Consider the following 27,776-nt stretch of genomic DNA (forward strand, 5'->3'; position numbering starts at 1 on the left):
TGGACGTTCATGATAAACATCATAACTATTAAGATTTATATACATGTATATGAGAAGCAGCAGCAGCAGCAGCAGGATATGCATATTGTTTATGAGCATTATATTACAATGTCTCGTCCGCAGATAGATTAAGAAGCACGTCACTTGTTTTGAAAAAGATACAGAACTCGATTCCCTATTGTAAATTTCGAACTTCACTTTTCCCTTGAGTTAACCGCTCATCTTTTTGTCGTTCAAGATCAACGATACGAAATCCTAACTTAACGTATAAGAGTGTATGTTTGAATGTTATTGAAGAACAATAATGATGTGCACGATCATATAAGTTCGATTGAATTGATACACATAAAAGTAACAACAAAAGAAGTTTTGATGGAAAATGCTTCCAAATGTCCTTAGAATTTAGCTTGGACCTCTTAAAAGAAAACGGGAAACACTCGAGACAACACTTACCAAAATTATGAGATACAAAAAACATGATCAGGATCGTTTCATTACTTATAAACCGCGTACATTAACGTACCTAACGTAGGACAAACCTTACGAATAAAGTACCACGTTTCACAAGGGGTTTCACATCGCCTATCATCTCTGGTCACATTTTATGTAAAAGAATGGTTCAGAGTTTATTATTGGGCATTCTACAAATGAATTCTTTTCTGAGATAGATAGCATTGAAATAGGATTTGTCAAGTAAGGGGTATCTCTTGCACTGAAAGAAGTCACATGTGACACATCCTGAAGATAATGGAGCTAGGTCCTCTAAAATCTTCTGCACACGCATTATATTTCTATAGCTGACCACAGTTTTCGATTCGGACTGCTTTTGACGTACTTCCGCTGTGACTACCAAGACGTTCCATTTTCTCGACAACCTCGAGCCCGTCAATAACGCATCCAAACACGACGTGCTTGTTGTCAAGCCTGAAAGCAGTTGCAAACAGTACAGCTAATCCGGATGCTATTTCCAATAACACCTCACACAAACACTAACCATCACCATCTGAGATACCATAAGGCGGTTCCATTTTCTCCATATATTATTTTCGAAGCTCCTCAGTTTCATCTCCAAGGAACCCTGTAATAGGATTCCCTGTGGCAGGTCTCGAATCAACGAATATTTGCTACGTAGGGCTTAGCGACAGCCTTTTTAGTGGTATACAGGCCTGACCGTCAAAGGACAACTTCATTACGAAATTTTGTGGAACATAAATAATCTAAAGCGTAAATGCTCAGATACAGTAATAAATTGAGGCAACAGTCTCACCAAGGCGTTTTTGCAGTACAGATGAAAAATTGCGACCCGTTCGTGTTAGGTCCACAGTTTGCCATTGATAAAGTTCCTGGTCCTTCGTGGGTCAACTGAAAATTTTCATCCTTAAATCGATCACCATAAATTGATTTTCCGCCAGTTCCATTGTTGTTTGTGAAGTCACCACCTTGACACATGAAGGCTAAAAAAACAGAAATTAATATGATGTACATAAATGTTGATGGCTTTAACAAAAATATGGTCATGTTCCAGCATATAGAATAATAATTTTGTCCAATTTTCACATCTATGCACTGTTGAAATACTGTCAAATTTCCACGTGACACAATTCAGGATGTTCAATAAGTTGGGTATATGCATTTTTTTTACTAGTAAATAATCATAGAATTTATTAAACACATTAGAAATGCGATAAAACTGTGCCTCATCGATTCTGACAATAGTGTAAGATTTTTTTTAAATACAGGAGGACGGTGGCGTCACTCATATTTTTTGCTGTGCCATAGGTCAATATTGTTATACGTACATTTGACTGAATGTGGGTTAGATACTTTACAGGGTACTACTAACCAATCTGTAAATATGGTGTTAATATAGCTTTGGTGGGAATATTTATAATTCACAAGTGACCCCTGACTGGCACAGTTGACCGCCGTTTCTAAGGCGTAAAAGTTTACATTTTATTACTGAATCAATAACTAGGACCTTTTGTTGTTAAGTACTGCTTGGCACGGCTGGCGCTAAGCACAAAATCAAATGAATGAGAAGTATTATAGATTTCCGCAGAAATATTTAAAGTATCCGTAGCTATCGTTCTCACCTGGAATAACTCGGTGAAATAAGCAGCCTTTGTATCCGAAACCCTTCTCACCCGTACACAAGGCTCGGAAGTTCTCAGCGGTCCGAGGTACCACGTCCGCGCGGAGCTGTAGTGACGCGGAAGGTAAAGGGAGCATCACAACAATATCAACCGAAAGTAATATTTTCCCCGTTAAACTCTAAATAAATAATCTGCCCTATGAGAAACAGCCTTAGCCGAAAGCGGCGTCATGTGGAAAATGAATCTGAAGACTTAAGTGGTAAACACAATATTCAAGGGTTTTAAAAATGTTATAAAAAAGATTGAGGTAAAGGACAACCAAGTAGAAAGTAATTTCCCGACATCCTATTTCAGCATATGTAGAATGGACAAGCACGGGAGACTGGCGATCAAGTGTGAATTCAATTGTTCTCTTCGAAGGATGAACAACCTTCGTGGCCGTTTTTATAACGTTCCTCGTTATAAAAAGACCACGAAGTTCCTATTAGGTTCGCTCCTTGTTTCACATTGTAAGTTAGTTGTTGTTGTTGTTGTAACCTGTCTCTGAGCTAGTTCTCTATGCATAGAGATAAATACTTTGGGATGTACTGTATTTTAACACTCATTAAAAAATACACAAAGAGATGAAAACGAGCCCATCTGTCTTAAATATTGCATATTGTAAGATAGCTTAATTCGAGAGTAATTCTTCATACTTGAGAAACATTTTGGATATGGAAAACATGATCGAAAAATAGGTGGTCTCCCTGTTCTCGTTCTCTCCTATTGCTTAAAAATAAACCTGACGTTTTCGTTAGAGAGTTATAATTTAAAAAAAAAAACTCGATATCTCAAAAGGGTGCCCTGGCTTAAAGTTTAAAGACAGTGCGGCACTTGCCTATGTTTTTACAAAAAAAAAAAAACTTAGTAAAATCTCTTAAAAGTATCTTTAATCATATACGATATAATGTCTGTTGAGAGACGTTAGAGAAATTACTGCAGTGGATATCAGTTTTACTCTATTCATCAAATGAACACCCAGAGCCACTTGCAGCGGTACAATCTCAAATAATGTAGTTCTATTATTTTGTTGTTGTTCATTAGGTAAGTACATATCAGATCAATTGAGTAGGGTTTCCTTTTTAAATACCAACCTCGGCGTCTGCCTTCATATTTAGAAAATGAAATATTGAAACAGATCAAACAGCTTCTTAGTTACACTAGTCCCCGATATACCTCACCCTAGGATATATAAATAGTAAGCAATTCGGCACGATTACCTTTATTGCGCTAATCATTACTCTGACCATTAAAAAAACCCCATCCGTTCCGTTTTTCACGCTCGTGAAAGCTCAGTTCAGCGTATATTCAGTCATTACTCGTTCTACCCCAACTACTTAAAGTTCTGCCACTTCTCACTACATTAGGCGATCCTGCACTCAATCCGCTATTGTGCTGTTTTTTTTCCTAATAAGCATTGCTTAGTATGACGGCGCGAACCGTAAAAACAAACTTGTAGTCCTTATTGTTCCGAACTATTATGTAATTATTAAACCATATCACTGAAAATGGCCAAAGCCGACTCTGATAATCGTCGCATCATGAGTTACTATTCCGCGTGAGTTACGACAACAGAGGCAGCTGCAGCATAAACCTAACTGAATGATATCTCTAAGCATTCTTGGCCGAGATGTTCCCCATCCACCTACATTAACCATGTGACCCCGTTGCCGGCACCTGACTGACCCGGCTGCGACTACCATCACTTGCCGCAAGCAAAACAGTTGCGTTCTCAACGTTTACATGCACGCAAAGTCAGACGGCGAGCGGACGTGGCATGCACTAAATCCTTCGCATCGACGTACACTATATCTGATTGATACACACGTAAAGTAGTATTCCAGTCACACACACGCCGCATCCGTACCGTACCTACGTGAAGCAGGTCACGGGGTAGAGCGCGTTTCATCTGACTAATTCTATTAAATTTCAATTAGCCATTCGTCTAACATGAGCAACTTCAACGAAAAACAACATACCTCCATTGTGATTCGACCAAGAGGCTCATCGTCCGCCACGATATCGAAGAATACGACCGGATTTTCGCGCGGTCCACAATTACAGATGTTGCCCATACTGATCTGAGAATTGTACCGTTTTTCAACAATGACAAAGAAAGACTTCATTAGCTGAAACCACACTGTTGACCTGCAATGATTCCTCTGAATAAGGTTTATCGGTTTGAATGAATAATTAATCCGAACGGTGAACAATTTTCAGAACAAAACAGTGATAAACAAACTCGTACGATACTATACGAAGATACCGCTGGACACTGGGTGATGGTAAAGAAAGAAGTTCCGCTAAATGACTTATTTACACTACAACAAAATTCGGTGTTGGTATACTAGGCTACTATCGGTATAGCGTGAATAGCCCACATCCTTCTCAAACTCTCAGTCGTTCGATTCGTATGCTTTTGCACAGATAGACAGGCGAGAAGACCTTCAGTTGGGTCGCCAGGGGGCGCTAACGGACGCCGACAAAGTTGTTATGCGCGGCCAGTTCCTAAAGTCTGGGCTGCTTCACTTGCGGGCCAAAATGCAGAAAAAGATTATTGCGGATTTCCTATTATGTAAATTTTTTTCCGTTGTTAATTTGAATTGTACAAAAAATTCAAGACCGTACATTTTAGGAATGCTGTCAGCGTCAGTGAAACGCATAGTTTCTATGTCACTTACATGCAAACGTGAATACGGTCTCCATACACGTTTTGTTTGCATTAGGTTTCCTTTAGATTGACAGCTTCTTCGCTAAAAAAAAAAAAAAAATAATGGGTTAATGGCATAAATATTCAAACTCACGGAGCTGTAACTCAAAGTAGTTGGTCGAATTTTAGATAGAGAACGAGCCTTTGATGTACTTCATTTCAAATGCAATATTTGTCCAACATGCAAACGTACAGAGGATCAAGATTATCACGCGTTAATTGCAGTATTTAATTCTGCGAAAATCAATGTTATCGCTCATTTGTTTCACTGCTTTTTTTTTTTATCGAAATTCAATAGGCTGAGATAATCCGCCATGTTCGAAACGGACTCGAGTTTGAGAAATGCAATGGGTGTACGTTCAACAGCAAACGTTTCAGTTGACTACATCATACGAATCTCTTATTGGTTATTAAAAACGAACATAGAATGATTATATTAGGCATGCAAACAAAGAAAAAGTTCAAGCGAAATCGGCACAAAAATCAATAACCCGCCTTTGATTCGATTTGACAGTATATTTATTTTGTTGAAGAAAAATCCGAATTACGAAGGACGATAGTACACCTTTTAGCATTACGTTTAGTTACTGATTTATATAACTTTATATTATAGAGTTAGGGAAAGCCCATTTTCCAAACATAAACCATATTTGACTGTGAATACGTATTAAATACGGTATGAAAGCATTTAGATAATAAATGGATCAATGATTCTCCTCTAGCTAAGTTGGAGGCTGGTTGTTTTGATATCATTCTATAGCAGTTATTTAATCTACCCTATATTGCTAAAGGATTCCATTTTGCTGTCAATAAGTGCTTTAATGTAAAAAGTAATGGCTTGGTGCTACATGCGTTTGTATAATGCGACTCTGGTATGCGGCACACCTACAGCTCTTCAAAGTTAAAGTTAAAACGAGCAGTTCATACGAACTTCATTACATTTAGTTATTGCGGAGGCAGATTTTGCCCCATTTTCATTAAGGTCCGTATACAAATTTAGTAGCCCATAAGCGTTTGGTCCATTAACCTTTGTGTTGCTTAAATACCTAATCATTGTTGACTTAGTTACAAACTATACAAAATTATACAAAAATAAAAACTCGGTCACGTAGGAATCATAACATATATAGTGCACCAATTGTTTATTCGTATCAATTCCCCCAACTGGTTTACATAATACGCCTTCGCTTTACTTGGCCTAATGAGAGAATAGAACAAACAGTATATTTAGAGGCAGATGTGTTTTATGACCAAATAAACTTGCAGTGATCATGCTATACTGTCAACTTGTAGGACGCAAGCAATAAACCCGATTTCATTTAAAATTCATAATTAATAAGCTATGCCAGCGGTAAACGAAAAATCGAGTCTATTTTGTTCCAATATTTTTATTTGTAAAACGCACTTTGTTTTATTAATATCGTAGGTACCACATTTATTTGTGTTTTTGGTGACCTTATATTCAGTAGACATTAATTTATAATGTTAATAGCTCTAAGTAAAATGAAGAAGCAATATTATACTTTGGTTAAATGTTGTTAGAAGTGGCTATTTCCGCACGATACCAGCTGGTCGGTAACAACTCTCTTCTATCGCTACATAATGGTCAAACATAGGTTTGATTTTGTGGAGGTAGATCGACAGGGTTTTTTGGCAGAACCAGTTTCTTGCTGTTGCTGACATCCTTAATCCATTTTCGAAATCTCTCGAAACGTCCTGTGAGCAGAACCTGCCCATCATCGGATATAATGCCTGCTGACCCTGGGGTGCAATTTACAGATAAGGGAATAGATAGCGCCATAAAAATTTCCGAAAGGTCATTCGTAAAAGTAACTGAGCTAAGGAGTTTTAGCATTAAGATTCAGCGGTGTGATTATGCAGACAACAACGCATGAGTGTTTTCTGTTAAATGAGAGTACTCAGTGATCTGTGCTGATTTAGGCTCGAGGTCGGATTAGGCAGTCATTATCTAAGGACATTTGGTTCCTGCTAGGGCATCAGAAAAAACTTACCCGACTTTCGCGAGCAGAACACCTCTACACAACATGTTCACTTTTTTCTACAAGTCCCACATCTACCGAGTAATAAATCGAGAATAATATTTTTAAATAATATGGAAAATAACCGCAATTATTAAGCTGTTACAAGCGACTTCGGCGGACTTTGAAATTAAATAATTTTTGAAGTAGCTGAGCTTGAATAGTTTTTCAATATGTGTTAGAGGTAGTCTTTTTTATTTACATAGCGTTCTAGTGCTCAGACAGGTTCTCAACAGGCATACTCTTCTTTTTTGCATTCCCACATGTCATTTCTATATTCATGGCTTATTGAAGCAAATCGATAGATGGATATGCTTGCCCACCAGTTCCTTTTTTACGAAATGAAAAATCTGATAATCACACAGGTCGGGGGAATAGGCGAATTGATGCCGTCGTTGTATACTTTGTTGCTCAATCTAGGAAGTAACTGACGCATGGCGACGAGGTCGGGCATTGTCAACAAATAAACGGACCGTGTGTCTTCGATTGCCGAACCGATAGCTCGTGAGTCTTACGAGAAACTGGAGATGGCGGACTGCATTCACACAAGTGCTACTGTCACCGTACATTCAAACCTACCCGGTACTATAACCAAACCCGATTTCTCGCCAGGATGACACCGCTCTTTTGTTTAATCCTTCTTGGTCTGCCACCAGAGATTGAATACTGCCTCGTCTGTAGGGACCGTGTGCTCCCAGTAAGTTTTTCGTTGCTTAACGTTTTGCAAGTCATACGTGGAACACGCCACACACATTTCTAACTCATTCAGTTTCAGTATTTGGGTCGTAATTTTGTAGCACGTTGCAGATTAAATGCCAGTTCTGACCGACCGAACCTTCAATCGTTAAGCTCTGCTTTCGATTATTACAGCGTTCTTTCTTCGGGCCCCGACACCTAATCACCTCTACACTCGTTTTCAATCTCGGTTCTTCAAACGTTTTGTACTGCGTTTTTGCTATTGTCAGCTGCCTTCACCAATACGCGATAAATTTCCATAGCGCTGTTGTTACTTCGAAGGGATAAAAACTTAATAAGCGTTGATTTCTAAAGCTAAAAGATGCTTTTAATGGATTTCTTGTGGAGTTTTATTTATGTTTTTGTACTGAAGTACTTATCAACTAGATTTAATCTGCTAGCGGCATGTGGTTCAAAAGTTACTCGATTTCATAGTCCGTTCGATTCGTTTCTAACAGCTTAACAAAAAAAAAACAACAAGACTTAAAAATGTTTTCTCATCTTTTTAAGTCGAAATTGCATATCATATTCTAGCACTTGACTACAGCATACTTGATATGTACGGTGCCTTTACTTTTTTCTGATATGATCTAAGAAAAAGTCAATAAATAATACGGACAATCCATTTACGAATATGCCTGTATTAGAGCAATAGAGATATCTGTAGTTGATATAGGTCGACATAAACGAGTTACCTGTGTTTACAAGCATTGTATTCAAGCAGACGCCTTTAGTCGTAATCTTAAGGGAAACATCGGCAGAAGCACGCTGGCAACAAACGGGTCGACCAAATAGGCAAATTTTACCTGTATACAGAGCAACAGCATAGGACAGTAGACGAGTGTGCAGTTTTGATGGCGTCAATAAAAAAAATGGCGTTAAAAATTGTGGTACAACTTTTTTTTTCTGAACTATTGCTTCTTTATTTCGTTTGTTTTACTATAAACGTAGGCTCTAAGCAATATATAGAGGTTGAAAAAAATTCAGTTAGCAAAATGATTTTTCATCATCATTTCATCAGCCTATAACCATGATGATCTTCACTTTTGATGATCTGAGGAGAACGGCAGTTTACTTGACTCACCTTCTGGAGTTCGATCGTGAAGGAACTGGCAGTGTGCTTGAGAATCCTTGGAACAGCATTTCGGAATAGGAAACTCAGTCAGCGCGCATGGTGCGGATGCCGGGGCCCATGAAAGATTTTGAGGCAGGACCAAAGTGTCTTCTGTTTCATCCCGTCCCAACGGACAAACTTCACCTGGACTGTTAAAAAAAATTACCAGATATTTTTAGTGAAGAACAGTAGCATAAGCTGGCATTATATTATGCATTTCCAGCTAGGTCTTCAACCAGTATGAATCCATTTACTAAGGTACAATTACAATACTGACACTTAACAATTTTAATAGTGGGGAACAGACAAGTCAGAACGCTTGTTACCCAAATGAACTACTTCTGTTACTGTGAGTCCCACAAGGATAAACTTACATCAAATGTTCTTCGGCTCCTGGGTTCGGGCAGCATCTAACCCTCATTGAAGGTCGAGGCGCTGGCAATCTGATCGATTTGAGGCTTAATTTAGATTTCGGATCGGTCCAGACAGTGTAGAGAACTAGGGTCTCATTAGAGGCGCAACCCCACAGGGAAGTGGCATTAGGAACAATGTTGGTACCGTATACATCCGCCACTGGGAACCCTAAAAAGGGCTTTAAACCTACATCAGAAATGGGCCACGGTCCAGTCTTCAACCCAGAACAACATACAGTTGTCGAGACAACCCACGCTATCTTCATTAGTATCGACATAATGAAGCGTTTTCTTGCAACTTTAATGCTACACTTTAAAAAAAGACTTGTCGAAATTGGCTTCGATTATATAAATGCAGCACACGGCTTAGGTGTAGAACCAAATCATTTTAGCAAAGTTGCAGTAGTAGAAGGCTAATCTGCGCTATAGGTAAGTAGTCGGTGGGACTAGTATATTTTATGTATATATATATATATATATATATATGTACTCGACTGACCTCTTTTTGTCGGTGAAGGAATCATCTGAATTTATGATACTAGTTTCCCTTTCTTGTGATGCTTGCTGCAATACGATATTTTGACACGAATCTCATACAAGAAAATGAAACAGGCGACGCTAAACCTTGTCGGTGTAATCACGCCCTCACTGCGAATATGGCTAGAATCAGGTGGATTCGTATAATCCGTAAAGTAAACCGCGCGCTGTGGGGACTTTCCCTACAATGACCGCTAACCTAGCTATCTCTTTATGTTATGTTAAGTTATGAGATAACTCAGTCACAAATTCAGAGCTTGGAATGTGTACAGACACGGCTGTATTACGCGTCAACCACCTCCTAAAATCAAACAACTTCTTGTCCTCTGTTACGCTACGCACCTTCTATGTATGCTACGCAGATCTGACATTGCGCTGTCGCGAAGGCCTCGCCGCAAAGAACATTCTTCGGAACTACACAAACCATCGCTCTGTGCCATATAGGGATTTAATTAAATAGCTTTCTTTTTTTTTTGTTAAGATGTAACCCACGAAAACGAAAACCATTTAGCAGTGTAATAGATCAGCATTCGTGAAACACAATCCACGCGTATGTTTCTCGTGCTGTGACCTGATTAGAGACGCGATTCGAAAGATAAATGACCGCTGATCAGTAAATTCGTCACGTCAGCTCTTTGGTATAAGTCTTCGTTCTACTAGCAAAATGCCGAATAAGCAGTGGCATTGGTTACGTTTGTGATAGAATCAGGCTACTGGAAGTCGAGGTAATTTTCGACTTTTAGGCCGTCGTAAAGAAAGAGTTACCTCGCTAGAAGTTCATTCAATTATGGTACAACGACTAACCTTAAGTTCTTCTTAATTATTAAGGCGAATTATTGCTCTTCATATGGACAGAATGTATGTAATTTCAATTCGAAACTATAGTTAATAGATAATTAGTTGACACTATTACGAATTATTATTATTTGTTAGCTCTGATGGTCAACAGGCATTTAAATGTGTCGTTTGTAAAGCAAAAAATAGAAAACAATGATGGCGTATTTCGCACCAGATGGCGCAGTTTTCGTGCAAGAAGCTGTCTACAAATTCATGTTCGCTAGTTTATCTACTACTCTCTGAGCTACTATGACAGGCTATGTTAACAACGCTATACCCTATAGCGTGAAATCTCTGACATAAACGTCTGACAGCTGCTAATTAATATGTGATATATTCATTCATCCCGAATACAATGTTTTACCGAGACACGACGTTCATTAGTATGGCTTTTTTTTTTTTTTTTGTTTCTACAGTAGTATTTTCTTTATTATTATAAAAACGAATATCAGTCTGAACCAAGAAAATGTCCGTGTCTTGTTGCAGGACCGTCGGAAAGTCTGCTCAGGTTGTAGCACGACAACGTGCTGAGCTTCAATCTAGTACTGGCAACAGACCCGTTGTTGCCCCTGGTCCTTTTTGCCTATGTCGTGTTCATGGCCTCATTTAATCAAACGCGGTAGCGTCATCGTTACCATTGATGTTTTTGTAGACCACTGCCTAACGAGATTTACGAAACGGGTATATGACCTACTCGGCTAGGCGTGTTTCACATAGACTGAGTGTGAGCCATTGTAGGCTAGGATGGCTGTAGCTGCGTGATCACTATCGACGTATATTTTCTAGATTGTATGGAAAAACTTAAATAGTGTACGAACATAAGTTGAGTGACCGTTGGTCTTGACCCTTTCAGCCGGGAGACTTGCACATAAGCGATATTCTCTCAGGTCCTTGCCAATTCGCGTCGGTGGTCTAAGTGGACACATATTCTTGTTGGCAGAAAGCTTGCTACTTTTGTTACATTCATTATATTCGACATGGTGGTTATTCTGGAACAGCCAAACGCCCGTTTTTCGGATTTCGACAAAAGAAGGCGATAATTATGGTTCGAAGATATGGAAACCAAGCTAAGACTTGTGTAGGGCCCTCGACTGATTGTTACGATACATGATGAAATAGCTTATGGTGGCTGTACACGATTATCTCTTCAGCGAACGGACAATGTACTTCATGAGCGTTATTTTCAAAGACAAAGAGAATTGTCCCGATTAAGTATCTCTTCATTTCGGGCTTCTTCGCGTCAACCAGTTTTACCATAAGTTGATTTCGGGAATGTGCAGACTAAACTATCTACATGAAGCGGTATTGCCCGAATTCAGTATGTCCTATGAGCACTATTTGATTTGAAGTTTCTGCACAGGAAGTGCGCTAGTGCCGTTACATGAACAGGAAGATGAAGCAATCATTTAGGCCTGATTGTGTTTTTTTTAGACAATTTCTACATCGATTTCTCAGAGCATTCAGCAGCGAATACATAACACGATTGTTTTTGACTCGGTTAGTGGATGTTCCTGACGATGCTGTTGCGTGTTCGAACAAAGGGACACGTTGTTTCGTTTTCTAACACTCGAACAGCTGTTTTTCGTATTATTTTTTCATGTTTCCTACTAAACAATAACAATTGCTCGAGTCGTGACTGATTACTCGTGCATATCGCTTTCATTCGGTGATGATCTATTCGTCTCTCTCTCTCTCTCTCTCTCTCTCTCTCGCTCGCTCTCTCGCTCTCTCTCGCTCTCTCGCTCTCTCTCTCGATTTGACGAATGCGCTCAATCGAGACGCACGCCGGCCAGGAGTGTTCATAGACCGGTGTGCGATTGCGTTTCACCGTTCTGCGGCTCTGTGGGGGTCTATGCCACTGTGTCTTTTTATAGTGTATCAATTACATCAGTTTCCCATTACACATTCGTTCGATCGGATCTAGTAACGAAACGTCTGACTACTTCTCTTCGTCTCCTCTGTACGGTCCCGTACTCGATCGATTAGTAACTGGTGAGATCTTGTTTTGAGAAACTGTTTTGTTGTTGATGATGCGCCATTTAATCGTACTGCTCTGGGCTGTAACGCAGAAAGCTCAGTAGAAGCTCGATTTGCCTACGCTCATCTCATTTACTGCACTACTGTATATCGACTTACTTACGACCACTTGATTTCTACTTACGTACTTACTTACTTACTTACTTACTTGAATAAATTCAATTGTATTCGGTGTTAGTAGAATTAACACTAGTTACAGCTGTGGAAGCATCTGAATGTAAGCTATCGCCTACCCGTCGGCGAACCGAAGAAGATTCAGCACGCTTAACTGCCGTCTATCCGTATATAATACATACAGTTACCTAGTGATTGGGATGCCACAAGGGAACATGCGGTACGTTCGAAGCCAGCATGGTCACGATTGAGTTTCGAAAACGTGTTGTCCTAAGGTGTATTTTGTAAAAGCCGAGAGAAGTGACACAGTAGGAAGACTGCTATGGTGAATGTACTTTGGAATACGTAAACGTAATTCGATTGCTCAACAGCATATGATTCTGCGACAGTACCAACGTCATAGACAACAAACACGCTTCGCCTCAACACAAGTACCGATTTCGTTTTTAAGGCCGTGTTGCTGCTTAGGCCTGAGCCGGCCAGTACGACAGCTAGCTAGCTAGCTAGCTAGCTAGCTCGATTAGAAGTTCATTTCCCATTATCTGCTTTTTTTGATAGAAACCTCTGTCTATGCTCGTTCGTAGCATGTAGTAAATGTGTTCCCCGTTGCCGGGACGTACGCTCGATACCGCGGCCCGAAGCTTCAAAATGATACGCATTTAATGCAGCGGCGAATCTCCAATTGTAACATAATACAATACCCCATCCATTTATAGCATATGTCCAAAAGCTTTTTTCGTTCGCCCCCCCAGTTCTTCAAGCCTTGACCAATTGTTTCTTTAGTCAAATGTGATATGTCGCGAAATTCAATTTACAAACTAAATACACGCAGTGTAGAGGCGTTATGAAATTATTTTCTAGCTAATTTTTGGCAAAACACTAGTCTGCTTAGTGTTTCACGTTACCGTACACAGTTCAACAAGGATTTAGCGCTTTTGTAGGTTCTGATATCTTCTACTATATAGTGTAGTTAGTGCTCAATACGTGTAACACGCGCATCATCTTTACTACCTGATACGAGTCATATGTACAGCGCATCACCGCCATGACGCCGAACCATTCAGCAGGACTCTCTCACTTCAGGTTGAGCGAAGCCGTCTCACAGCTATACTATTAGTTTCTATCTAAAAGTACGATGATTACGAATTATAGATAGAGTCAAGCAGTGTAGAATGTATCCTTCGTAGTGACACGTGTGCAAACTACGTTGAGAGAGTCTCTCTCGTCGTGCTGTAGGAACGTTGCTCCTCCGCTTTCATAGCCGTAGGTGACTGTTCGCGACAAGAAACAGAGGACGTTGTTCGAGTTCTAACGTGCGGCTCTACTGGGGGTAGTTTGAAATTTCGATTGTATATGGATATGTCTTTAGCTGTGCGATAAACACGGAGCGGAACCTGGCCAACTACACAGACTACATCTGCGCCCACGATTCAAGATTTATTCATCCTAATATTTCGATTGTTAATAAATATGTGTTTCTCGTGATGTACTACTCTGTTTACCTAATCTATGCTAACATCTGTAGCGATTCCAGTGTTTGTGTCGGGGCGCCGCCGTCCAAACTAGTGTCCTCCAGCTGGACCCTCCCAACTGTTAGGCACCTACAATGCGGCCAGTGTCCCTTCTTGTCAACTACGTACAAGGGCCTATCGATTCACCAGCGCAAGATACATAATTTGGTGACCAAAGGAAGCTTCGCGCGCAGGTCTAACATGCACTCCTACAACAAATCACATTGTAGCGTAAGCACGTTGCTTACTCATCAGGAACGCTAACATTTAGTATGCCCCCCCACATTTACAGTTATCAATTCCCTTGAAAATAGAGTTCATCTATCTATATCAAAATTGTAACAGAGCGTAAACATTTTACTAGACCAATCGATTTTTCACCCGTATAAGCTTCCCCTGTGGACGACTCTAGGTAATCGGACATCGTATAATACCTGCTCTCCAAATACTGTCCATTATATTCCATTGAATGGCTTTGGGCCATGCGTTATCTTCGAAACCCAAATACTGTCGAGTGCGATGACCTCCATCCTGAGCCTCAGGGATATTAGATTCATGTTACATTATGAAATAGATTAGTACTCTTTAGTCCATTTCGCCGTATTAGGCCATATCGGGCCATCGATGCACCAAGCATCGATCGAGGCAACTAGGTCAAACAAAATGATCCAGTCAACACAAAAAACATATAGCCCGAATAACTCTCGCCACTAGAGAGTTACTTTTCGACCGTCTCATCACGATACGTGATTAGAAAAGGTATTCCTTGTGCTGCACCAAAATTCTATTGGTTGTGAACTTACCCTATCCGGAAGCGTTCCTTATCTAACGCTATTCAGTAGTAAGTGCCAGTACGTGTCATTGTAAATAACGCGATTCAGATTTGTCAATAATTAAGCGCTTCAAACTTAGCGTTGAACTAAGGATCGCTGATTTGCGTTACCGCTACCAGCGTCGCTAATTTTGGCAAACCTGACATCACCGATTGTCTATTTCGTGCATCATGCGTGCGTATCTCCTCAGATCAATAGAGCTGAGGTTAGTAACTGCAGTTCGTCCATCGTGTTCGATATTATCGTACAATAACATAGGCTACGCTGGCCGTGCCGATTAGGCCCCGCTAATAAACAATCGCTAATCGATCTATTTATTGTACACTGTGCACCACTCCGAAAACTCTTTGCGTTGATTAGCTGCCGCAAATAAGCACTACGTGTTTGTAACGAAAACTTAACGATGCAGAATTCTAGCTCTGTTGCAAATAGAAACCAAGAACAGCCTGTTTTTTAGGTACTGTCCACGCCAAAAGACGGCGACACAGGCCGACACTTGCGCATATTGACCAACTGTTAACCCTAATGTGTGGACTATATGGGCTCATTACTACGACGACACCAGGGGCAAATGATTTAATGTCTACCATTTATTATATTAGTCGCAATTGTCTGGCATATTGTTTAACCATTTTAGAATGTTACCATGTGGGATGCAGTTGTAGATGTTTGCGCACGGTCGTCGACTGCGGACTTACTTACGGATCAATGGGAATAATATTACAGCTCCAATGCCCGACACACCCATGCGAACAATTTAAAATGACAAATATAACGAGTCTGCAAGTGGTAGAAAATGCAGATTCGGACTCTTCGCTCAACGGTTAGAGTATAGGTGACCTGCATTTTCATCCTTTTATGCCTTGACGTTTCATTACTATTTCACAGGAAGGCTGCTGAAACTCGAGGGAAGTCAGTAAAAATTAGTCAGGAAAATCAAGCAGAACAACAAAGTACTTCAATGAAGAGTGAAACTTGGGGAGCACCTTTCAAATGTATGATCTGCGGAGAATTGCACAGTGATAAACTGCATCTCGGTCAGCACTTCGAAACACGTGAGTTCGACTGTTGATGCATACACACTGTCGTGATGAAGTCTTCAGAGCTTACCACTTCGATTTATTTTGCTACTGGAGTGCTTCCGGCGCTCTCGAATTTCTTTCAAAGGCTATTTCGAAAGTCATGAGGCAAGCGAGCTTGGCCTCTGGCCCACGCAACTTCCATGCGTATATTCTTCGTCTTGGTCGCATTATAAAAAAAACTAGTTCCAACCGCGTGCCACACAAATTGTTTCCAGAATAACAATAATAACGGCATATATATTTACTGCCTTAGATCATGCTGGACGTAGCCAAGAAGCAGGCCAACAGGTGTCAGCCGTCACTCCAGAAGACGACAGTAAACCGTCCACTTCCTCGGCGCCGTCAGTCAACACAGCCGAATTCCCCGCAAGCAGCACTTTAAACAGCCATAGCCTTCAGCATGTCAACGTGCCGCACGCCAGTTACACGTCAACGCCCATCAGGGGACCTGGCGGACAAATTCTTGGATGGATCAGGTATACATTTATTCTATGGTGTCTGCGTATCCACTAAACTTGCTCTGCCCCTGCCATCTTGTATGAAATGATCTAAGATTATATATACGTATATGAAAGCCCTTCGACCGAAAACGACAAATGTCGTGGTTAATAACTATCCTATTTTTAAGCCTATAATGGCAATATATAGATTTGTAATGCTTTAAACTAAGGAAACTTTGGAGTGTATCACTAAACAACTTTTTTTTTTTTTTTAATTTTCGCACTTTACCCTTTCAATTAAGAACTCCAATACGAAGTGGCGGTACAGATGTGAACAATCCAGCATCCATTTTCCATCATCAGTTCTCCACGCCCCTGATGAGCCCATTGGTACATGGGCCATCCTCTCAGTATTCACGTCTTCCCACAGATATCGTTTACAGTAAGTTATTATTGATAGCGCTTATATGCCGACTTGGGTTCCTTGCAGGATTTTCATGTGATAGCTGGATCATCAGCGATCTTTGCACAGCTGTACGTCATTTCCCCGCGGCTCTTATCGAAATAGTTAGCGGCCCCTATTCTGACCGTAGTAAACCTACGACTATCACAACCGGTTAGAACGATATGTCAGTTGTCGAGGCCACCAATTCCGTGGCCTATCCTACCAATTCCGTTAGCAAATCTTTAATAGCGGCTATGCTAGCATGAATTTTCCTATGCTTTCAGAGGAGGAACCGGATGAATATGTGAGCGATTACTTCCTGTCGCCTTCATATCCCGACCCTCTTTTTCATCATCATTCGCACTCGATCGGACACCCCCCACCTCCACATGGCCAGCATCAGCTCTCTGTCCCCCAGCATCAGCACACTCAGCAGCCCCTTCAAGCGCAGTCATTCTATTACGGCAACCCTGCAAGCTACGAGACCCGTCCCGGCGACTATGGATCGGCGAGCTATGGCGGATGATGTTGCCTTAAAGCGAAGACAAATAGTGTCAGGCTATGATAAGCAAAGGATTCGCCGTTCGCAGCCGGTAAATGCGCAGGAATAAAGGATTCTTATGCTTTTGATATCATATAACGGGCTGAGTTTGTTTCCACTCACCTGCAATAGGCCGCTCAGACTGTAACAGTATAACATATTTGCTTGGCAGAATCTGCTTAGAATTTTTGGGAGATGCCTTAAGTGAATTTTACTCAGTTTGATCTGTATGTGAGTATCTTCTAGATGCCAAAAAAAATTATGGACTAAATCGTCTCCGAAATAAAGCAAATCGATAACTTGATTAAAGTATATGACTAGTGTGCGATAATGTCCAAGGATTCATACGCCAGTTAGAGGGCTTAAGCCCACATTTGGAGTCGGCACCTACTTGAGCTGCAAGCGTTGCCGACATAAACAAGAAACTTAGCGAAGTCACTAAAGGAGTCGGCAAAGATGGTATGTGAAGTGGACTAAAGACTTCTCCGTGCAAAAAACCTATTGTCTAAAAAATGTGGGCTTTGTCGAACAACTGCAACGTACAGCCAGCCGAACTGCGGAAAAAGGGCAACTTATTAATTGGTCCAATTTCACCTTGTCAGTAATACTAATATAAATATTTTCTATATAAAAACGAGTCGCTTGATGTTGAAAAGTAAGACCCTTTTGATCAGATCTTGATTCTCGCTGTCTAAAACAACTTCCGGGCGAACGTCAGTTCAGAGAGGCTTGTTAACAAATAGAAAAAAGTACATATAATCGACCCGATTTTATAATATGTTCTATCATTCGACTATATATTGGATAATTCGTTGCTGATACCGCCGTATATAAGGTTCATACGAAATCGGTTTGACCCGGCGAGCCTGGCTTCAGAATCAAAAACGTTTAAATTATTGACTGAGTTAGATCTTCATCGACTGATTCCTGCTTTCCTTTCTTTTCAGCAAGGACGCATTGTGGCCGACTTACCGGTGACGCCACCCTATACAAATAAAGGCTTGGCTCAGTTCATTTAAAATAGCAAAGGAAACTGTATTTATTAAGCGCTATGTAAGGATTGTACATGAAGTTCCACATAATAGTACGTATCTAGTACAAAACGAATTTTAGAAAAGTTTCTGAAAAGCCTGACAAATGGTGTCTACTATAATGGTCAAAACGTGTAAAATACAAATATCTAGCTTCAGCCAATGGGTGTTGCCTTTATGTAGTGATTATTACATGTATTAGATAACGCACGCAGGACGTTAATAATATAATAGGTCAGTTTCAAACGACAGTACGTGTATATATATTTTTCGGTAAGTTCAGGTTAAGCGGTTTGGAACAATCTGAGAAAAATCTGGGTTACTCAGAAGCTTTTTACAAAGGCTAATTCAAATCCTAAATAGAACTTATTAACTACGCTAAGTATCTTGTAAGCCTACTCTGGGTCACATGTACGGACAACGTAAATGTCCTGGACTGTTTCCAATGGTTTTCCAAACTGTAAGCTTAGTAAGTATAATAATATTTGTACAACGAGTTCGAGCGTGAATGTGTTTTTAAGGGTAATTCTTAATTTAACTGCGAAGTTTTCGAAAAAGTTGTTTGTGTATATTGAAATCTATTTATACTTTATTTCACCCTGTTCACTTTGTTTTGTTTCCTGTAGATGAATGATATGGTTGATAAAAAGCGGTCGAACTAATCGTGCAGGATAACGTGGCTAGTATTTCTGGTCTATATGTGAAATTGGTTCATTCATACGCCCATGGAGCAAACACTCGGAACGCATTTATGTTAGACGTGCCGCAAAGTGCACGCGTCTCTTAAAATACGAGAATAGATCCAGGGAGAAAACGATCCATGTTAGCAGTTAGGGTCGTATTGAGGGGCTAACTTAATCAGTCATACGGTGGCTGACTAAATATAGGAGTGATAGTGTATTGTCCATTCTAAGAGGCTGATCTCTATTCGAACCAGATCGGATTCGAACGCTCTCGTACGGAAACACTCACCGTCATGTGATGACGACGTCATCTTGTAAACTGACTATGATTTCCTATCGGAACGCTTTTCTTTGGTTATTATTATTATTGACACCGCCTGTCCGTAGGCCGGATTTTTTTCAAAATCTACTTTAGGTTTCTTATTTATGCCAAAAAATCGGAGGAAAATTCGTACGGGCTTCAGCAGGCAAGAATTTTCCGAAACCGATGCATCCGTGATCACTCGTTTCAGTCTTCTATTCATATGTGCCTCTGTTTATTTATTTACGCTGGAAAGCTCGTTTATTTCAGCAAGATTCGGCCAGGAAATGTTTGTTTAATGAAGCGTGCGAAATAGGTTAGGCGATTTAATTAAGTTTTCTGTTGCAAAAGGCCAGATATTGTGAGTTCAGGCTCCACCACAACACTTCCTTACCTCGTCGAAATGGAATGCTGTCTCGATCAGGAGATGAACATTTGAAATTGAGGGACATAGTTAACTTCATAACAGAATATAACTTTTTCTACGGCAAAAGAATGGCGACTTTTCTATTCGCTTATTTTGACGCCTCGTTACGCTGTTTCTCCTATTCGAAACGGTTTACTAAAATTTGGCTTCTTGATACCTTAAGGACGATGAAGGAACAATGCGTCATTTTTACATTTGAAGATTTTGTTGAGGGCACTATTAACCTTTCCGGAGACTCTCTAATAATTCGTTGCACAATAATGCTGAAATACACCACCAATCAACTCGACGAGCTCCAGCAAACTGTCCAGGTATCATTCAAAGATGCTGACATTTTTTTTATGACGTCTTTTACCCCCGGAAAGTGTTTCACAACCCTATTAACGTTCACGTTACATCGCTAGTACCACTCCATACGAGTAACTCTCTTGCTCATAGAGAAATACCTCAATAAATAAGTCGCTGATCTTCCGTACCCCTTTGCCGCTTCGACGGACTTCAAGGTCGACAACGGACTTCTTCTCTCGTTAGTAAATTTTCCTTTCATCGCAGCCTTCGCGACAATATAAACACCGGTATACTTTCTCAAACGTCTCTTTCTTTCTTTACTATCAGTACCGCTACCTCTGTAAGATCCGTCTTTACCAGCGGCTGTCGCTACGGCTGCTGCTGCTACCGTTGTTGATCCTGGTCGTACGGCAGCGGTGCGCGTCACGACGAGTGCCATATTGACGTTCGACATAAGCTCTCGGCGACAAGCGAATCGTCGTTCTCGCACATGCGCCGTGCTAAATCCATGGCGAGCCACATAACTGCCGCTGTGTAGCTGCATATAGAGTGGAGGTGTTAGCTGCAAAGGTGGCTGCTGCCACTTCGCCGTTCAGCGCGAATCCGCTTTAGAAGCTGCTGGAGCCGTTGAAGCCTCCGGCAACTGGCAGTCAGCAGTGCCGCCGCCTAGCGGACCGCCATCACGTGCGACGGTTGGTTCCGTCCGATGATCAGACGTCCGGCGCCCGCCAACGATTTTGCACTGGTCCTAGTTCTGCTGGCTCGGGCGGTGACACTAACGATGCATAGGGGCAAGTGGCGCTACAGCTAAGGCAAAAGCTTTGGATTTTCGACCGTAGGTTTGTGGTCTTTAGTCTTCAGTGCCCTTCGGATCTTTTCCCGCTTCACTGGCTTTCACGTTACGCACGACAGTGTGCCTCGGGACAGTAATTGGCCTTGACTTTTGCTGTGCAGTAAGGGGCGGGCCTGACCAAACCCACTGGTCCAGTAGCATGCAGAAATATAGGTACGGTGCGCCATTTGACAAACCCGCCAATTCAGGCCAATAACAAGTGTAGAGAGGCAAACATTGGAAAAAATATTCGACGTCAACGCAGAGCAGAAGTACAACTACGCTTGCGGTGGCTGGGGATCCCGATTTACAGATCGCGCGCCAGGTACATTGCGAAACGCGCTGTCCTGTATATTCGTGATTGTGGTCCAAAGTGGATGATAAGGTGGATGAATGACAAACGCTAAGGAAGCACCTTCACCCCGATGAGCTGGCGGTTCGTTTAGAAAAGCTTAAACGGAAGAAGAAAGCCGAGCAGACTTTTCGTTTTAATTCTGATTTGCGTGAGGTTCCTGTTTCGACAACGATGCTTTACAGGATATAGGCGTTATTGTCAGTTCCATCCATCGGCGCATACTCATTTGCAACGCTCGTAATCGTGAATTAATACACGTTGAATCTAACTGGGTAGCTACTATTATTATAGGATAACATTCGGCGAACCGGAACACGCTTCATCAGGTCTGATGTTTGAGCATGTCTGAATAAACTGATCAGAGACAGCGATTTTCAAATCTGTATCTTAACAGGTGGCCGACCAAAATAAGCGATTAGGTAGTCACCTAATTGAATCGAATGGTACATAGAGCTAGCTCATCGGACTTCGAACCGCTGAACAAGCAGCTGCAGAACTGGTATATGTATCGGTTTGCTCAAGAATATAAACCTCACTCGAACCTTAGCAAGCGTCGAGTTTGATTCGAGGCTTGTTGAGAGCGTTTTAGTGTGTAAGTGGTGCAACCCAAGTGTGGAAGATGTCTCACTGGGTTAACCTTACGTGACATGGTGAACTTTATTCAAGGAAGTGACCACTACAAAAAGATCATCTCTATAAGAACATGTTAGTTACAAAAGAACTCGGCTGTGCTCAAGGGGAGTAGTTTGTCTTGACTATTCGTACAGGGAATCCGCGTTCACTCGAAAAGTTCAAACAATAGCGTGCCTGTATAATGTCCTGTGAACGCTTCTATGATTAGGAATTCCCCATAATTGGGCATTGTTTCTTCGTTTTGTTCTGACCTATTGCCGTCGTTTACCCAGTCCGGACTAAAAATGTTGACCGCACGTGGAACGTTCACGACGGCTGATTATATGGTATTAGTATTAGTTCTGGTGCTTTCAGCGCTTATTGGTGCCTTTTTCGCCTATAAAGGACGCAAAAGCACATGCAACAAGGAGTTCCTCGTAGGAAATCGCAAGTTACAGGTGACAGTGATTCGTATGTGACCCTTCCAGTTACAGGTGTAATTGATCTAATATTGAAAACATTAATTCTGTTTTGTTAACTGTTACGCAGAAGACTGTTGAAGCTATACAAGTTTTGCTCAGTATTGCCATTACTCTTACGTTCATTTCTGTGCACGAATTCATGACGAAATCTTCAATTCTTCAATTTATGTTACTATATAATTATGGATTCAGTGAAGACATCACACTTGTCAGCCTGCATGCGTAAGAGCTGATTGAAATAGCTTACACTGTGTCCGTATCGCGTATCTTCTTGTTGGCTTTGTCAACGCAACGCCCCATGTTGAGCGATTTCGGTCGGCGGCGGCTGCATTTCGCATACAGGCACTAAACGGCCACAGTGGTCTTCTTTAAAATAGTCTCGGCGTCGATGTTAAAAATTACTAAAGAAAAGCAAAGGTATAAGTCGATTATGTAAGAAAAATCGATTTACGCAAAAAAAGAAGTTGAAGCGCTGCTTTTGGTGATAATGATTGTGCTGACATTTTGGTGACTTCTATAAAAATGTATAATATCATTGTCCTATTTTTATTATTGTATTATTTTTGTTCCTACGAAAAGTTAGCTCCTATTGTCTAACTACAACGTCTGACGATGCCATTACGTGTCGAAATATTATATATATATATATATATATAGCTCAGGTGGTCGCTGAAATGATATTTTTTTATCAAGACGCATCACGAGTCACTAACGCTAAAGCTGTTGCCACTATAAAGTTCTACTATGGCGTCGCGCGCTTACTAAATTGACGTTGCCGCGCGGTCCAAAAAGACAATGATGGCAAACCGGTCCTTCGGTATCCCCCTGAAGACCTAGCGAGAGCTGCTGTTACTAATGTTGTCACCAATAATAACAAACACAAGCTCCCTTATACAAGATGCAAGAAAAATCATATATTATATATGTATCTCAAAACTATTATAACACAGACCGAAATACGTGTTGTACAACAAAATGGTAAATTTCCATAGTAGCATTTTAAGATATGTCGCAATGTGGGGGACAAGAGCAAAAACATTTTTCTTTAGAGAAAACGTGTCCAATACTTATTTTTTTCAAAAACATATGTTGATCGAAGGAGGATAGAAAACTATGTAACTGGTGCAAGACTGACTCTCCTGAGAACCGTTTTAGCAATACGGGGGGTGCGCGCGCGGGGGAACTTGAGTTCGCGCTTGGGTTTCCGCGACTTTCTGCTAATGCCTGTTACATTACCTAGCGACTGTTGATTTCGACCGGCAGACATTATGTACTGTGTTTCATCGGATAATGTCAGGTGCGACCTTTTCGGCCATTTGATGCGGACAGATCTTCACCTGGGCCCTAAATACTTTTCCAAAGAGCTGCATTAATATACGTGGTACGACACAGATAGCTATGTTTATGCTATTTTCCGGTTGCATTTTTTTCAATGTTACTTTTACAATTGACAGGAAATGCAGCGATCTCGAGGCGTATTCTCAAAATCGGCAGGAATGTTTATAGTAGGCTACTTTGGTGACCCTAGTCAGCCAGTGGACACAGTCACCTTTCTTTAATGGCATGCCTACGATTGACATGGCTGTTCAGTGAACACTTCTATGAGCTCAAGTATTAATATTAGGAGTGGCTGACCCGCGGCACCATAACGGCGGTATCTCACCGCTATTGGACCCCAGGCGGTGCGGTAGTACACTGGGGCATTTTGCTTCCTCCTCAATATCTTCTATTAGTCATACTAGTTTTATTGTTGTTAGACGATGCCTCATAGTACATCTTTCTGATCTTTTAAACGCACAAGCGCAGTAACCGTAGCTTTAAACCGTAACGCTTCATGGCCGCGTAACTCTTGACAACCCGGCTTGTCTCTGCCCAGGAGATAATAACATACACAGATGCGTATATAGACACTGGATTCTTTCGATACAATCTACAGAAATGTCCGTGGTGACAATAATTATTCTTATGATTATTATTTTATTTTGGTCGTTCGACTTCGCAAAGGGTGAATGGCGTAGAATTTCGCGACTAAGAGCCATAGAGAGAGAGAGAGAGAGAGAGAGAGAGAGAGAGAGAGAGAGAGACTAAGTTGCACAAACGCATAGACCGGTTTGCTTTTTAAACGGAGAACTGGCTGGTTCGAATCCTTTTTTTTTTTGCTAATGGGAATGTTGATTTAACAGACGAAGGCTTGACCCACCATATGGTCACTTAGGGCCCTCGATACTGTTACAGTATGAACGGCATTTGTAAAGCCTTTCTAGCCCAATACCTCGCCTTTAAAAATAGACAGAAAGATCAATTTGCGGTATCCTTATCTGGAGTACAAGGGTACACCAAAAACTGCTATTTACTGCTTTGCTCATGGCACACCTGAATAAATACGAGCTGCGATTGGCAGGCAGTTGAACTTCTGTAGCATGTTTTCAAAATTTAGATTTGTCTTCTTTTGCAGGTTGCTGAAAACCACCGCGAAGATGTGGTCAGTAAGACGCCGAACATATATTCTACGGGTTGATATGATACATGCCAAGACAGCCCTATAAATTGGCTCGTGTTAAATATCGCCTTTGTTACAGTATATTGTTTATTCGAGCGTTTATGAATTGTATTCCTGATCAAGTTAGTGTTGCTAACAGCCAGTCTGGCCATACAACTACACCTGTCGGGGGAGTGCAAAATGACAGTGTGGGGCGAAATTTATACTAATTAATATTAGACAACTTCTCTAATATACATATATATGTCAACACTAATTGAATTCATCATAAAGATATATGTTTGTTTCATCATAGCTTTTACTATTGCCGCTATGATTATGCTACTATTTGTCACGCTTGTTTGCCCCGGTCTCGCCCGAGCTATTGCTGCTACCGTTCCCCCCAAACAATGAACAGCCGACAATTATCTCGCCACGCCAATTACGTTCAGTAAATTCGGAAAAAAACAGAGCTAGCCACTATAAGAGCTTCGCTATAGCATATATATTGCCGGGTGAATATGCACTTTGGGTCAGTGGGGCAGAAACGTACACAATCGATAAACACATGCACTATTTACGCAGGCATATCTCTGCTGTGTTTGTATATAAATCGGCACTTTAAGGCGACAGACGATGCCACCGGCAGTCTACCGCTGACCAGCCGCCGCCATCATCGAACACAAAAGATTACTCACTGCAATGCGCAGATTTTCTGCTACCGGTAGGCAACACGCGATGAACTAGCGCCTTCAGTCGACGCGACTCGACGCCATTGGTACTGAGCGAAGTCCAAGGATATTTGGCGGCAGTGACTGTAGATGAAATCAAGATTAACCGCAATGGCAAACTAATGGTCGACCATTGCTAGCGATCTGTGCCTGCTACCAGTCAACCGTCGCTTTGTCACTGTTCTAACCAACGTAAAAACTGAAGGATCCATCCCTGACCATTATCGTCTGGTATCTTGTTGCTTGTGACCCTTCGATTCGTCTCGTCGCTCTTGTCGTTACGTCTGTGGCGACGTTGATAAACAGATATCACTACGATTAATAGGAAGCTCTTCTCGAATATTTCTTCCAAACAAACCAACAGCGAATAAATAAACTAGGAAACTATAATAGAAAAAGAAAAAATAGGCCACAAAACAGCGCTCGCTTTAGTACGTACGTACGTACACTGCCGTATCTGCAGCGGTTTTGGTCGCGGACAGCAGGCAGGAAGCTGTACTGTGGCTTTTGGGCAACGAAAGTCGAGATAGGCGCAAGTGGAATCGATTATACGGTGACGGTCACGGTGACGATCATCACTGGTAAGCAGGAGCACCTTGGCGCGGAACGGTGCTAGATATCGTTGATTAAATAACAGAAGTTGTACAAACTTTAGGAAGCGCACCAATTCTTCTAAGCGGTTGTCCACTTTAAGTGGTTGGACTAAGCAACAGACACTGTCGCAGGGAAGAAGCTCGTCGAGGCTGACCTTCGCCCGTGAGCGAACCAAAACGATAGGTATCAATATTAGTTAGCGCTCAGTATTCATCAGATATAGAACTGAACTCAAAAATTACTTGCTCAGATACTATCATTGCTGGATGATGATCATTGATGTTACTGTAACATACGATTAGCCTATGGGTACGTAGAAAAATATCGCTCGTGAATGCGCTAGATGACACTGAATCTCGCTCTGGACATTCATTCTAGGCCGTTTTTTGTCGTTCCACGCCGACCGGCCGCCCAAAAACGAGCATGTACCGGTATAATCATATAGCTTTAATCACCTAATCTATATTAATTTGTTCAGACGTCAGCAAAAAACCGCTAGCCAAAAATATGCAGAGCTCTAGTATGTTTTAGGTTGACTATTTCTTGATGATCCTAAACAAAAATGGGAACGCTCCCAAGTAAATGAATCGAATTCGTGCAATAGATGATTTGGATTTCTCATACTACACAGCCAATAAAAGAAAAACACATCAATTGGTGATTTTATTAACCCAACACACGTTTCGGCCATGCCACAATAGTCAATTAAATTGTATCACATCTTAACACATCGGTTACTTAAGTTACTTTGTTTCTTGCTATGCAATATAAATTGCTTTCATGTCCTACTTATTTTACGTCCTAAGGTCGAATATGTTTTCTTAAGAAGACGACTCGAAACCTATGAAAAAATAGGTCATTGCGTCGCTCAGGTACTCGAATGGGCTAGAAGCATTTGTATAAACATTGATGCTAATTTTACCTCAAGACATCTAAATCGTCGGCAGAGTAACAGCATATAAATAGATGGCTTGGTTGCTCCGGAAACTTAGACACTTACCTCATTCGACTAGAATGTTTTATCCTATATCTAGGATATTATATCCCATCTTTCATTTCATTTGAATTGAGGTAGCTTAACGGTTGGAATAGAGTAATCGGAACGATTCGATTTATTAGGACAAAACTATGGATAAAGCGGTGCGGCAGGACAATAATGCCGGTTGTCGACGAATAGCAAGATAATGAATTCGTTGTAGATTAGATTAGGTAAAAAAAAATGGACAAACACTATGCATGTGTGCATCTATCGCATAAATCAACAGATGACGCCCACTCCGTCCCAATCCTGTAACCCAAATGCTATCATAGTTAAGATAGTGAATTTGGGCTACTGTTGACATCAATTAAACACAACTTCCTTCAATTGCGCATATACTACGCCTACACGTATACAGAGAAACAAGTCTCGCGGTCACTCTAAATACGCATTTACGTCTGC

At 41.1% G+C, this 27,776-nt stretch overlaps 3 protein-coding genes across 19 annotated transcripts in view; 2 read left to right on the forward strand and 1 right to left on the reverse strand.

Moving 5' to 3' along the window:
* Positions 1 to 6: 6 nt before the first annotated feature.
* Positions 7 to 26,177, reverse strand: LOC111252626 (peptidyl-prolyl cis-trans isomerase A-like). 12 transcript variants are annotated; one of them, XM_022810828.2, is made up of 6 exons: positions 8,312 to 8,397; positions 4,814 to 4,885; positions 4,112 to 4,213; positions 2,094 to 2,199; positions 1,268 to 1,454; positions 7 to 924 (listed from the first exon to the last, which is right to left on the reverse strand). In XM_022810828.2, exons 2-6 carry the CDS (start codon positions 4,853 to 4,855, stop codon positions 792 to 794), a joined length of 570 nt encoding a protein of 189 aa, XP_022666563.1. In that variant the 5' UTR covers positions 4,856 to 4,885; positions 8,312 to 8,397; the 3' UTR covers positions 7 to 791. The 12 variants fall into 12 exon arrangements, with proteins under 12 accessions (XP_022666563.1, XP_022666565.1, XP_022666564.1 ...); XM_022810830.2 differs by lacking the exons at positions 4,814 to 4,885; positions 8,312 to 8,397 and adding an exon at positions 4,391 to 4,568; XM_022810829.2 differs by lacking the exons at positions 4,814 to 4,885; positions 8,312 to 8,397 and adding an exon at positions 4,381 to 4,568.
* On the forward strand, positions 12,869 to 18,709 carry LOC111253422 (uncharacterized). Its single transcript, XM_086993340.1, has 7 exons — positions 12,869 to 12,888; positions 14,194 to 14,373; positions 15,901 to 16,067; positions 16,348 to 16,570; positions 16,837 to 16,976; positions 17,264 to 17,572; positions 18,468 to 18,709. Exons 1-6 carry the CDS (start codon positions 12,869 to 12,871, stop codon positions 17,503 to 17,505), a joined length of 972 nt encoding a protein of 323 aa, XP_086849466.1. The 3' UTR covers positions 17,506 to 17,572; positions 18,468 to 18,709.
* Positions 20,642 to 27,776, forward strand: part of LOC111252400 (sodium-coupled monocarboxylate transporter 2-like) — a 44,995-nt gene continuing 37,860 nt past the window's right edge. Inside the window, exon 1 of one of the 6 annotated variants that reach the window (XM_086993333.1) lies at positions 20,642 to 22,507. In XM_086993333.1, the coding sequence (XP_086849459.1) occupies positions 22,355 to 22,507 (153 nt within the window). In that variant the 5' untranslated portion in view covers positions 20,642 to 22,354. Of the gene's footprint in view, positions 22,521 to 27,776 lie in introns of all 6 variants that reach the window. The other 5 variants (XM_022810224.2, XM_086993331.1, XM_022810221.2 and 2 more) reach the window with 5 other exon arrangements.

This window comes from Varroa destructor, unplaced genomic scaffold (assembly GCF_002443255.2).
Source record: "Varroa destructor unplaced genomic scaffold, Vdes_3.0 BEIS01000006.1, whole genome shotgun sequence".
Classification (NCBI taxonomy): Eukaryota; Metazoa; Arthropoda; class Arachnida; order Mesostigmata; family Varroidae; genus Varroa; species Varroa destructor.